This window comes from Drosophila miranda, chromosome 3 (genome assembly GCF_003369915.1).
Source record: "Drosophila miranda strain MSH22 chromosome 3, D.miranda_PacBio2.1, whole genome shotgun sequence".
NCBI lineage: Eukaryota > Metazoa > Arthropoda > Insecta > Diptera > Drosophilidae > Drosophila > Drosophila miranda.
The window spans coordinates 6031242-6045262 of record NC_046676.1 but is presented as its reverse complement, the minus strand read 5'-3'; the positions used below and the strand labels follow the sequence as shown (position 1 = coordinate 6045262).

Below are 14021 nucleotides of genomic sequence, written 5' to 3'. Positions count from 1 at the left end.
AATTCCTGGCACTTTCAAAATGCGTAGCAATTTTCCCCAGGTTTTTTTTAGTCGATTCGATATAACTTTGTAAGGACTATGTTTAGTACAAAAGATGGGGCTCATCCAATTTTAAGTTTTCATAATGATAGCAATAAACATGTGGTCGCGAACGTACGCGAAATAGAATTCGACTTTGGCTAAAAATAGTCAAGTAGAAAAATCTGCGACACGGAACAGAATATTCTAAGGCAGTTAATTTACTTTAAAAGAGTGTAACGAGCTTACGATTTTTCATTGTTATTTTTTACTTTATCACTTCACATTCTCTCATAAATCAATTCACATTTTCTCAACAAACAACTTATTTCGTTTTGAGGAACAACTTTTATCAATAATCATCTTTCTTAAAGGAGAAAGCAGTACAGGAAAACATGACTATTTTATTTTAGTAGGTTTTCAGATCAAAGTAATGAAATTATATGCCAATTGGTTAAATTAGTTAAGTTTCATTCAATTTAGAAAAGGTATATGGAAATGGGTTTATATTATTGTTTTGTTTATTAATATTTATTTATACACATGCAAAATATGGTACATTATGATCTCCACCTACCCATTTATTTTCCTACCAAGGTGTTTTAGCAACTGCCATCCTTTACATCTATAGCTTCTCCAGTTTCTGGTCGCATGTTAGATCAAAATGTCCATAAAAATGATTTTAAAAAATTGTAGTTTATTCGGAAGAAACAAATGCCTTTGAGATTGTGAAGGTTTCTTAATGACCTTGATCACCAATAAGTAACGCTAATTTCCCTATTTGTTTTCATTGTGAAAACAGAACGCCCACATTTGCATCTTCTACCCTTTCACATTTTAGGGAACAATTAGACATGTCCTTGGACCAATTTTTTCAGTTGACTATGAATACATCTACACACATTCAGGAATTCATGAAAGTGTATGCAGGTAGGTACATAATATAATTCAATAAAGGATGCAGACTACTAAATAAGTAAATAAGTAAATTTCCAATAGAAAATTTGTACTAAAAACTACCATTAAGATCAAGATCGAATGGTTGTAATGGTTGTTTTTAGAATGATTGACCTACTAGGGTGGATGGCTTTAGCTTTAGGTCCCGAAACTAATTTACATACAGCTGTCCTCCTATTCTACCTCCAAGGCACGTTCATTTACATAGACAGAACAGTCGCATCCATTGAAATCAATTCTTTACCCTTAAGTTTCAAGGACACTTGCAATTGTTCTCCTTAATGGGAAAGGGTAGAGAGAGTAGATGTGAACTCGTACGTAGGTGGCGTGCGTTTGCATCGGACATTTGAGGATCATAAACAACACATTTAATAGGATAATCGAGCTGCAGCGAGGGTCAAGGTCTTTGAAGAAATCTATCTCGTAATTGATTCTCCTTGATACCTTTCTTTTGTATATAATTAAGGAAAATTTGCATGTTATGGTTGTATGTATATGTATGTACATAAGTATATACAAAATGTGTAGTTATATACATTCCTAGTATTGAATTCCTCAAGTTCGATAAAAAATATAAGCGTATTCAAAAACATCATTTGAATTAACATATTCGATCTTTAAAATGCTTAAATATAATACTATAAATCCATGTCACTCATTATCTTTCAAACTTAGGCGCGCAGCTCTACTATACAGCATCATTCTCTAGTAAAAAGGATACTATGTATATAATTGAGGAAACTAGTCAGTCGCTGTTTTCAGTTTTTGGTTTTCTTTTGGGGACCAAGAATAGGTTTCGGGATCGGGATATATTAATATATATATATCATTTAAGTTTTGAAATAAATTTGTCACAGTGAGAACTAACAGGAGTCGTGATACAAAATTGGGTTGCTATAGCTCTTTTAGTCTCTGACATCTAGGCGCTCATCGGGACAGACTTTTGATGCGGCTCAAGAATATATATACTTTATGGGGTCGGAAACTCTTCCTTCTGAGCGTTACACATCCATTTTCACCACAAATCTAATATACCTCTATATTCTCTCTTTGAGTATCTGGTATAAAAATGCGGACGTTTGAGAAATCCTGAGTACGCTTGAGTATAGTTGTTTGAGAACAACAGTTAAATTTCGTGGGACGACGATTGCGGTTAAATTTTGTTCTCTATTTTGCTATTTTTTTAAGGATAAGTTACTATGCAGCTGAATTATGGAATGGTGTTGAATGACTGGGGAATATGACAGAGAATATGATAAAACTTTAAGAATTTTAGCTGAGTTCAGATGAAAGCTATCGTGGTGTTTTTAAGTTCAGAAATAAGTAATATTTTCCGCCATTTGCCTCAAGCAGTTGAACTATTTAAATCGAGGGGGCTTAGGTGTGCTAAGTTCGGTTTTTAATCATACGAGACGCTATATTGTTGTTGAGGAACCAAAATTGAGACAAAAAAAATCAAAGTCAAGTATTTTAAATAAGCCAATCAAGTAGAAAATAGATTCATTAATTGGATAAAACTATGTGGGCAGGGCTGAGGGTTCTATTTAGCTAGTAATTTTCGTCGAAATATCAAAATCGAGGTATATATATAATCGGGTATTGAATCGGTAATAACCGGTAGGCAGCATGAGTCCCATTCCATATTCCACCACATATAATATATATCCATATAAACTTAGTTTTTTTAAATATACCGCCAAACTACGAACCGGTTAAAACGGAACGACGCGATTTTTGCTTTTGACCAATAAAAATCGTCAAAAATGAAATGCAAATAGATATGTATTATAGAATTAATCCCAGACTCCAAAGAAAGCAAAAACAATTTAGTCTCTGTTTTAAAGCTATTACAACGATATTTTACAGTTTATTGTCTTCTTACAGAGACCAAGAACGGGTATCAGGATCGAGAGATGTATATACATATGTATGTGTATGTACATACAAGAAACGCATCAATTCGTCTAAAACCTATCAATTTGAAAAAAGATCTTTATTAATTACGTCTTAACTTCATATCTTCATATTAAATTAACGAATAGGGTATACAAAGGCATATATTTTGTTTTTTAACTCTTTTGTTTAAACCTTGCTTAGTCAAAATACAATAAAAGCAAGGACTAAAAACTGTCCAATCTTGTTGAAAATTTATTCATCAATGGCATAAAATTACGTGGGCTAAGAACTAAGGGCTTTAGTTGGCCAGAATTATTTACCGGAATATAAAAATTGAGCAATATGAACGACTATTCTTTTTCGTTGTTTTTGTTTGGCCTATTTCGTTAAAACCTTTTTCACGCAAAATCCAATAAAAGCAAGTACTAAGAATAAACCAGTTAAGTAGAAATTTGATTCATCAATCGTATGAAACTAGGTGGGCAGGGCTCAGGTTTTTATTTAGCTAGTAATATTCCACGGAATATCAAAAACGAGGAATATATGTAATAGATCTTGAATTCTTCAGTATATTTACGCTATATTTTAAAAATCAGACGGTATATTTTAAAAATCAGACGGTATATATTGGTGTATTTCTGAGGGTCGGACGGTATGTTTTAACGATAAATCCGCTGTCACACTGGACAAGTGATGTAAATTTGAATGAAAACATCGATGTCGATGTCCATCGATGTTGTCAAAATCAAACATCGATGTTGGATTGATACATCGGATTTATTCTTCGATGCATCGATGTATGACCGCGAAATCAGGATCTGAAGACACGGCGACAGCCTCTGATGATTGCGATGGGAAAATTAGTGACAGGCAGTTGTGGTACTGTTTCTGATACTGAGTTTTATTGAACAAATGGATCTCCTTATATACAGTATGTCAAGAAACTCTTTACACACTGAAAATAAATTAAATTTTTTGACTTTGGATAAGAAAATAATGGCCTTTGGTTCAAATTTATCAAATTTTTTAATTCATAACCATTCAGGGATTAATTATAAAGTAGTTAGTGAAAAAAAAATAACAAAACTATAAATAAGTAAATTAAAAAACAACAAAAACAATGATTACTAATTTTTGACACTGTATGTAGCTAGCAGTGGTACTCTTATTGTATGGGAAGGAACGCACAGGCTCCATCTGAGTGTATTTTTAGATAGGGTGCACTTACTCTGTGCGGGGGTTACATTTCAGTGCATTTACTTAGGTACTTGGCAGCAGTAGATTAATAGTTTATTGCTTCACCCTTTTTGGTGGGTTCGAGTTTACAAGTGCAATTGTCTATTCTTAGTTGCTAATGTAATTTTCGTGTCGTCATATTCATTGACATGAAGTGACATGGACAATTATATTTATGAGTATTTGTGTATGAGATTGTACTGTATATTCTGTAATATTAAGAAGGTATATGTCTGTGACTGAACAGTACTCTTCATACCTTCCCAAACACACAACGGGTTGCCTTCGAATGATGTTAACGGCGTTCGCAGTTTCATATTTAAACAAATGTAAACCATCTATAGTAAATTTGATTCATTTTAAGTCAAATATGTTTACTTTATTTGACATTGCTGTGTTGCTGCTTACAGAAGACAAATACGCAATGATTTGAAATTAAACGATCGATGTTTTGCAAAACATCGATGCATCGCTCAACATCGGTACCAGTAAAAACACCGGAAAACATCGGTAAACATCGGCAAAAAAACATCGATGCTCGATGCATCGATGGGTTCTTACATCACTATCACTCTAGTTCAAAAAACATCGCTGACATTAATTTAATTTTCAATTTTATATAGAAATCCAACAAAAGCAAGTATTTCGAATAGGCCAATCATGTATAGAATTGATTCAACAATCGTATAAAATTAAGTGGGCATGGCTAAATGTTCCATATAGATAGTATTATTCAACGGAACAAAGAATTGGTCGTTTTTTGAATCGAATTTGAGTTCGCCGCAGTTCGCCGCAGTTCGCCGCAGTTCGCTTTAGCAACAATGAGTCCCATTCCATACACAAACATGTTGCTAATTCCATGCACACATACCCTGGGGGAAATGAATGTTATAGAATTGTGAATACGTTTGTCTTCCAAGGCTCAGTAGGTATCAGGATCGAGATAAATATACATGTTCAATAATGTTCTTGAATATGTCTAAAGAATATCAATTTGAGAAAAGGTCTTTATAAATTACGTTTAATCTTCATAGAAAATTAACAAAATAGGCTATACAAAGGCCTACACGCAATATAGTGACTCTTTTTTTGTTGGACTTTTTCGTTTAAACCTTGTTTTAGACAAAATACAATAAAAGCAAGGATTAAAAACTATCCAATCTTGTAGAAAATTTATTCATCAATGGGATAAAATTATGTGGGCATTGCTAAGAGATTTAATTAGTCAGCATTATTCAATGGAATATCAAAATTAAGCAATATGAACGAATTTCCCTTTTCGTTTGTTTTGATTGACCTATTTCGCTACTTGCTTTTTGTTTGACTTATATCGCTAAAACCTCTTTTTACGCAAAATGCAATAAAAGCAAGTGAATAAAATAAGCCAGACAAGTTGAGAATAGGTAAATTAATCGGATAAAATTATGTGGGCATGGCTAAATGTTCTATATAGCTGGTAATATTCGACGGAATTAAGAATTGAGCAATTGATACTCGTTTGTTTCTGCTACTGTTGTATGAGCAAAAGTGCCTTGTGCGTCTGCCTACAGTGGCTTCGAATAACAGTAAATCCTGATGTCAGAGGGCACTCCCAAAAACAACCTCTGTTCCTCGGCTATTCCGTGCTTTCCACCTTCTTCGCATTTACAGTAAAAGTCGAGCCACAGAGTCTGCAGCTGCGATCCCGAAACAACGAAACCAGCGTCCCCCCTCTCCTCTCACCAACAAGCAGTCGAGCCACGGAATCTGTTGCGATGCGAGGAAACCTCTCTCCCCTCTGACCATCAAGCTGTTAACCGTTATGTACAGCCTGGTCAGCGTCGGCGTTGGCGTTCTATTTCCATAGAGAACCCAAGGCCACCCCAAATAAGAATTCATTTAAGTACTGTATTCATATATGTACATATGTATTTATTTCATTATATTTATACCCGATACTCACAATGAGTATTGGGGTATATTAGATTTGTGGTAAAAGTGGATGTGTGTAACGTCCAGAAGGAATCAGCTACGACCCCATAAAGTATATACATATGTACATACATACATATGTACATATATTCTTGATCAGCATCAATAGCCGAGTCGATTGAGCCCTGTCTGTCTGTCCGTCTGTCCGTCCGTCCGTCCGTCCGTCCGTCCGTCCGTCCGTCCCCTTCAGCGCCTAGTGCTCAAAGACTATAAGATCTAGAGCAACGATGTTTTGGATCCAGACTTCTGTGATATGTCACTGCTACAAAAATATTTCAAAACTTCGCCCCGCCCACTTCCGCCCCCACAAAGGACGAAAATCTGTGGCATCCACATTTTTAAAGATACGATAAAACCAAAAACGCACAATCGTAGAGGATGACTATATGTTCTAGAGTGTAAAATCTCAACCAGATCGTATAATTATTATAGCCAGAATCAAGAAAATAATTTCATTCTTTCTCGCTCTGTGTCTCTCTAACACACAGGTTTCATGGTCGGCTTTGCCAATTGCAAAATATGAGTTCAAGGATCTCAGAACCTATAAGAGCCAGAGCAACCAAATTTGGTATCCACACTCCTGTGATATCGGACCTTGACCGTTTCGTGTCCAAATTTCGCCACACCCCCTTCCGACCCGCAAAGGACGAAAATCTGGGGCATCCACAAATCTCAGAGACTATTAAGGCTAGAGTAACCAAATTTGGTATCCGCACTTCTGTTAGATCTCACTATAAAACGTAAATCTCAGAATTTCGCCCCACCCTTTTCCGCCCCCACAAAGGACGAAAATCTGTTGCATCCACAATATTGCACATTCGAGAAAACTAAAAACGCAGAATCATAGATAATGACCATATCTATCAGATTGCTGAATCTGGATCAGATCAGATCATTTTTATAGCCAAAAGGAACAAATCAATTTAACTGGCTACGCAGCCCCCGACGTCACGCTCAGACTGATTTTCTGTCTCTCTCGCACGCACTCCTTGTCGTGTCTTTTAATATTAGCGGCGTCTGCCGGAGGAGAGCCATACTGACTTAGTATCGGGTATAACTGTAGAGTTGCGGTCTCCGCAGCAACTCACAACGTTCCCCCTCGTTTTATTTATTGTTATACATTTTTTTGTAATGCGCAATGAATGCAGCATTGAGCGTCCTGTGCCGGTGGAGCAGCACAGGCCGGTGGGGAAGGTGGGGCAGCACAGCCCGGTGGGGCAGGTCTGGCAGCAAGGGCCGGTGGGGCAGCACGGACCGGTGGGGCAGGTGGGGCAGCACGGGTCGGTGGTGCAGCACGGACCGGTGAGGCAGGTGGGGCAGCACGGACCGGTGAGGCAGGTGGGGCAGCACGGGCCGGTGAGGAAGCACGGACCGCGTTTCTGGCGATCGCGGCTATAGCCCTACGCATACGGCGGTTTAGCCCTCCTTGGTAGCCGTGGGCACCTCCACCTTCACGGGCACCTTGGGCGTAGTGGGCACCGCGTCCACGGGCACCTTGGGCGTAGTGGGCACCGCGTCCACGGGCACCTTGGGCGTAGGGGGCTCTGCGTCCTCGGCCACCATTTACAAAATATATCGCCTGAGGCATCTGAAAGTATAAAAAATATTTAAATAAAAACATTAATAAAATAAATAAACTTAAACTCAACATTTTTCAAATTTTTTCCTCGCGTCGCGCCTTAATTGTCGGAAGGAATCGGAATCCGATAGAACCTCATATCGACATACAAGTGCACGGTTGCATTTGCCAATATATTGCAATTAAGTAAAAATATAATATAATACACAACAGCTGCACTTTGAAAGCAAAAAGTAAAATGAGTTTAAATATGTGCATTTTGGGCCGCAAAAGCAATGGCCTTAACATCTTGAACATATCCAGAAAAGGTATGTGTTGAAAAGAATAGCATGTTATTTGCATAAGACAAGCAGAGGCACAGCACTGGACTTTGGCTCTCCGGCAACGGACAAATCTTAAAGGGCCAAAGTCCAAGATCTCAACGGATGTAGGTGTCCCCGTCACCCTTTTGGAAAGCTACTATGACGTCTGAAGCTTATCATAGATAGACTTTATTTTGCAATGTTATAGTTTGGTTGCCTATGCAATACATAATAATAGCCTTATAATGGAAATAATTTTTTGTTTGTGCAAATTAATATAGTTCAATGCAGAGCCCTGTCCGCCGCGGTGGCGTCACCCCAACCCAAGCAGAGGAACAGTCAAAATGTTGTGCTTGTTGATGGTGTCCGTACACCGTTTTTGACTTCCGGAACCTCCTACTCGAAACTTATGCCGCACGAATTGGCCCGACACTCTCTTCTGTAAGTCTTTGGTATATTTTTGGTTTACTTTTTGACATGTATTTGACTCTAATATACCTGTACAGATCGCTGTTGCAAAAGAATCGACTTGACAAAGAGCTCATCGACTATATAGTCTATGGCAGCGTCATCCAAGAAGTGAAGACTTCCAATATCGCACGCGAGGCAGCACTCGCAGCTGGGTTCAGCAATAAAACACCCGCCCACACGGTCACAATGGCTTGCATCAGCTCCAATGCGGTAATCCCATCAAAGTCATTCCTTTAATTGCATAGTAACTCTTGACATCCCGCTCTGTGCAGGCAATAACAACCGGCATGGGCTTGATTGCAACCAACACATACGATGTTATTGTGGCTGGTGGCGTTGAGTTTATGTCAGACGTTCCCATTCGTCATTCTCGCAAGATGCGCGGTCTTATGCTAAAGGCGAATAAGGCAAAAACTCTTGGGCAGCGTCTGGCGTTGCTGTCGACATTCAGACCTGGCTTCTTGGCCCCCGAATTGCCAGCTGTGGCCGAGTTTTCGTCTGGCGAGACAATGGGACACTCGGCGGATCGTCTGGCATCCGCATTTAATGTTTCCCGCGGCGAACAGGATGAGTACGCCCTGAGATCGCACACGTTGGCAAAGGAAGCACAGGAGAAGGGCTACTTCACGGATCTGGTTCCATTCAAGGTGCAAGGCGTTGATCAGGTGGTGGACAAGGACAACGGCATTCGTGTGTCAACCCCCGAAAGCTTGGCGAAGTTGAGGCCGGCTTTTGTGAAACCCTATGGCACGGTTACAGCCGCTAATGCCTCATTTTTGACCGATGGTGCCTCTGCTTGTTTGATCATGACTGAGGAGAAAGCGAAACAGCTTGGCCTTAAGCCGAAGGCCTACCTGCGCGATTTCCTGTACGTGTCGCAAGATCCCGTCGACCAACTTTTACTGGGACCCGCCTACGGAATTCCGAAACTTTTGAAGAAAGCCGGTCTCACTTTGAAAGACATTGACTCATGGGAGATCCATGAAGCTTTTGCCGGTCAAATTGTGGCCAATCTGAAGGCCTTGGACTCGGATTGGTTCTGCAAAACATATCTGGGCCTGAGCGAAAAGTTGGGCTCACCAGATCTGTCCAAATGGAATAACTGGGGCGGATCCCTGTCCATCGGACATCCATTTGCCGCAACTGGTGTCCGTCTGTGCATGCACACTGCGAACCGGTTGGTTCGCGAAGATGGCAAGCTTGGTGTGGTCGCAGCTTGTGCAGCCGGCGGCCAGGGCGTTGCCATGCTTATCGAGCGCTATCCTGGCGCAACAGCCGACTGAAATCGAAATCAAATCAACAAAGGAAAGTGCAGTTTGACTGCAGTTTGATGCCTTAGCTTTTATACACTTAAAACTATGTCTACGAGTAAAGAAATTTGAAATTACATGTTCGTTTAATTCCGGCTGGCGAAAATCCTCTAGCTGAACCCTCCATGGACACTGCATCTCCCAAGGGGAGAAATCCACGATAGAATGGGCTGAGCAACGGTTTATTCGCTAACAAGGTGGAGGAGATGTTGTGATGGACCTATTTCAGGCCGAGGTAAGCTTAGTCACGTCCAGGGGTCAATCCACAAGAAATTTGTAGAAATGGATGGAACTTTGAGGGAGACGGCAGGGTTGGCCTCTCGTAGAGAGGATGGATCGGGGCTAGGGCGAGAGTTGCTAGTAGTGTATGTATATCGAATGGTGTATGTATGTGGACGTGAGGTGGGGTAGCGTCGGTGCCTCGGCTCTATGGAATGACTTACGCAGTTGATATTATTTAGATAATTGGACACTTTATTATAAATACTTTTAGCACTTTCTTAAGTTCTAAGATTGGTACAACGTCTGTACTCGGGGCCGGGTTTCTTCGTAAGCTCCTATCTGGTTCCAGCCGGCGCTTATCAATACGCAGGGATGGCATTTCGCTCACTTGGTGATCGTGGGTCGACTGGGTCATCCTCGCGCTTTGCCGACTTGGCGGATTTGCCGTTGGCGCGTGTCGTGCGTTTTCGCGGTCTCATCTCTTCGTGGTTGAGCCCATCACAATAAGTGGGGAAGCCCCGACATCAATGATAGAGGTGAGTCACTCCTAGACTTTATATTATCCACTAGCAGACGTGGGGCAGGAACACACATTTGTAGGTCCCACCTCGTCAAACGTGCTAGACCTAACTCTCGTCACGGGAAAGAGTACTTTGGTACCTGGCTGGAGAGTCCTCGAAAGACCATCCTTTTTGGACCATAAGTACATACATTCAAACACACTTCGAAGATAACAGTCTATAGATACCCCGGAATACAAACTGGGTAAAGTTTAAAAAGGCACATACTTCGAAACCGGGCTCAGTGAAAACTGATAAGGATATAGAGAAGTCCCTAGAGACGCTATTCAAGGAGTTACTGGATGCCTACCACTTAACCCCTCAAGACCAAAGAAGAGGTCCAAGCCACTCTGGTGGAACCGAGATCTTTCTCTCCAAAGGAACAACCTCAAGGAATTCTCTAAGATCGCCAAACAAGCCTCGACGTCAAAACAACCGCATCTTTGGGACCTGAAGACTGGAAAATCGGTAGAGACCAAACTGAGCACCTCAATATATATACGGACGGCTCCAAGATGGACGAAGGAGTAGGAGCAGGCCTATATTGTACAGACCCTGAGATAAGGCTGTCATATAAGCTACCGGACCAATGCAGCATATTCCAAGCAGAGGTTTTTGCCATCAGAAAAGCAGCACAGGTCGCTCTTCTCACTGATAGAGCACACGATGCGGTCAACCTATTCGTCGACAGCCAAGCGGCGATAAGATCCATGCAGTCGTCCGCGGTTAGTTCCAGAAGTGTCTTGGCGAGCAGGGAGGCACTAGATACCCTAAGCACGACAAAGTCAGTGCGGATCTATTGGGTTCCCAGTCACCAAGGCATCGAAGGAAACGAGAGGCGGACGTACTAGCTAAGGAAGGCGTCGGGCTGGCGAATAGGAGAGCCGAGAATGTGCCTGTCTCCCTTAGGACGCTGAAAAGCGATCTAGAGAAGTAGGCCAGATCACCACCACCTGCAGAACCTCGAAAATCATGTGCAAAAAACGCAATGAGAAACTCAGCCACTACCTACTGCACCTACCACGAAAGGACTGCAGATTGTTAGTGGGAATACTAACTGTCTGGCTGCGGCACATGCAACCAAGCTAGGCATCACCAAAAGAGGCAGTTGTAGGAAATGCGATGCTATCGAAACCCTGGAACATCTCATCTGCAACTGTCCGGCTCTCTCAAGGGCAAGGAGGGGATACCTGGGCGCCCCCGTGCTGGTATCGCTGGAAGATGCCTCTAAGAGGACGCCACAGGAACTGCTGGCCTACGCCAAAAACACCTCGATTCTCGATGACTTTAAAACCACTCCCGTGATGGTTCATACCCCCATTATCCGGATAACTAAGGGCCATACTGGCCTATGCGTGACCCCGCTGAGGGCCGACCGGGTTAATCTAACCTTCGTTTATTTCCTAACAATGTCGCAAATATTATACAAACAGCACCCTTACATAAGAAAAACGAAAACAGTCCGTTTAATCGGTCTCATACAGTTCCTTCTGCTTTAGCTTCGTTTGCAAAATGTCGTTCTCATTATATGATATATGCAGGGGGGGTATGAGGGCGCATGCCACCATTCTGTTCTCAGCATTAAGAAAGTTGAAAGTAGCACAAGCCTGAAAAAAGTAGTGGATATTATCTACTGTTCAGGTATTGTCACTTGGCATACAAACTCACCTGCTCCGTTCGAAGAACCTCAACGTTTATTTTGTGTTTCTTCATGAACTCTATGATCCGCTTGGACAGCGGCGGCGTCGGGCTTTGGTCTCCAATGCCAATTATGAGAACATCAATTTTCGGATCCAGAGTAGGGAACAAGCTGAGGCTTTCTTCGTTGATGTCCTCGAACGTGTTTACATTCCAAGAAAGGACTGACCTGAAATGAAACCATAGGGAAACCAATTGCATGTGCATGTTTACATAATTCGACCGCCCTTGGTGGGAATATTCTACGTACCTAGGAAAAACACTGATTGGACCAATTAGGACCATGTCGTTGTTGAGTCTGAACCCATATTGACTATAACCAGTAATCATAAGTCCTAGGTCCGTTTCTGTATTGAATATTGTGACTTTTGTTTTGCCATCGTAGTCGTATGCCTTGCTGAAGTTAACAGCTATGCCGCTGTGCAGCATACGACAGGAGCCGTGTGGAAAGACGAAGCTCCGGCTTCTTTGAACAACGGCTCTTAAGGTTTGCGCAATCATTTTTGGTCTAAACAATTAATATTTAAATCAAATCAAATTGTTTCTTTTAGTAATAATTATTGATTATACAGTGCTGGATAACATTTATAAATTAATTTAGTTCAGTAATGAACTAGTTCAATAGAGTTTGTCCAAAAGAATTTACTGTGTGACCATCATTAACAAATTGTATGATCGATAGTTCCTCGATAGTCGGTAACGAAAGCCGATCCGATCAGGGCGATCAGAACCAATTTTTGCGGTTTATAGCGGCATATTAAATTTATTTATATCTATTCATCACGAGACGCCACGTATATCGGTACATAATGGTATATTTTGTCAATATCATCAATCTATTAAATTTCATTTTCAACGGTATATAGAAATCCAATAAAAGCAAGTAATAAGAATAAGCCAGTTAAGTAGAAAATTGATTCATTGATCGGATAAAAGTATGTATGTGGGCAGAGCTAAGGGCTCTATTTAGCTAGTAATATTCAACGGAATATCAAAATCGAGGAATATTTTCGATTATTTTTCGGTCTTTTTTGTATTTTTTGGTATATTTGAAAAATTACAAAAATGACGTCAAAATGTCAGGAAAAGGACGTTGTCCAGGGGGGTGCCGAGGGGGCGGTGCTAGTGCAGCCGAACAGCTGTTCGACCCCTGGCGTACAAAGGGAGAATCCTGGAAGGGGTGGTCAGACGGACAGAGGTCGCCCACCTCCCCTCGGACTCCATACGCCGGATCCGAGCTATAATTATGGCCGGAAGCTCAGATTCGATTGGAGACGAGACGACTGGTTGACAGCTAGGACTACGTGTACTGGAGCGACTGGAACACCAGGGGACATTGATCAAGACGGGCCAATCACACAGATGTCGACAAGGACATGCTCTGCATGCCCCCAGCTACGACAGACTGCCCGAATGTGCCGCTGCCGGTGTCCGGCAAGACGACAAGACCGGAGTGGAACGGCGTGCATCCGGCCTGTAGGCCAGATAATTTTAAGTGGCGGGAATAGTGACATGAACAACGACTGTATATCCGCCTCCTGGCGCTGTGACGAAAGGACTGCCGGCGTATCAGTTCAGCGGACAGTCAGGCGAGGGCAGCGACAAGGCTCTGGTCTGCGATGGTACAACCAACTGTGACAATGGCCACGATGAGGTCGACAGAAGACTTTCAGTGTCACAGTGTAACCTAACAATATCCTACTCCACCTTCCCACAGCTATGCATCGGCCGCCCTGCTCTACGATAGCTGGGAACTGTGTCGATGGTGCGAACGATTCGTTCGATATTTTTATTGCAGGGC

General features: G+C 41.6%; 2 protein-coding genes across 2 annotated transcripts; one reads left to right on the top strand and one right to left on the bottom strand.

Annotated features, from left to right (window-relative positions):
- The first annotated feature begins 7826 nt into the window (after nucleotides 1-7826).
- LOC117188168 (trifunctional enzyme subunit beta, mitochondrial-like) lies at nucleotides 7827-9817 on the top strand. Its single transcript, XM_033391609.1, has 4 exons — nucleotides 7827-7965; nucleotides 8241-8400; nucleotides 8466-8640; nucleotides 8703-9817. Exons 1-4 carry the CDS (start codon nucleotides 7896-7898, stop codon nucleotides 9711-9713), a joined length of 1416 nt encoding a protein of 471 aa, XP_033247500.1. The 5' UTR covers nucleotides 7827-7895; the 3' UTR covers nucleotides 9714-9817.
- A 2085-nt stretch (nucleotides 9818-11902) lies between these two features.
- LOC108160764 (NADH dehydrogenase [ubiquinone] 1 alpha subcomplex assembly factor 3) lies at nucleotides 11903-12816 on the bottom strand. The gene is made up of 3 exons (XM_017294965.2): nucleotides 12471-12816; nucleotides 12191-12389; nucleotides 11903-12129 (listed from the first exon to the last, which is right to left on the bottom strand). Exons 1-3 carry the CDS (start codon nucleotides 12719-12721, stop codon nucleotides 11989-11991), a joined length of 591 nt encoding a protein of 196 aa, XP_017150454.1. The 5' UTR covers nucleotides 12722-12816; the 3' UTR covers nucleotides 11903-11988.
- Nucleotides 12817-14021: the final 1205 nt, after the last annotated feature.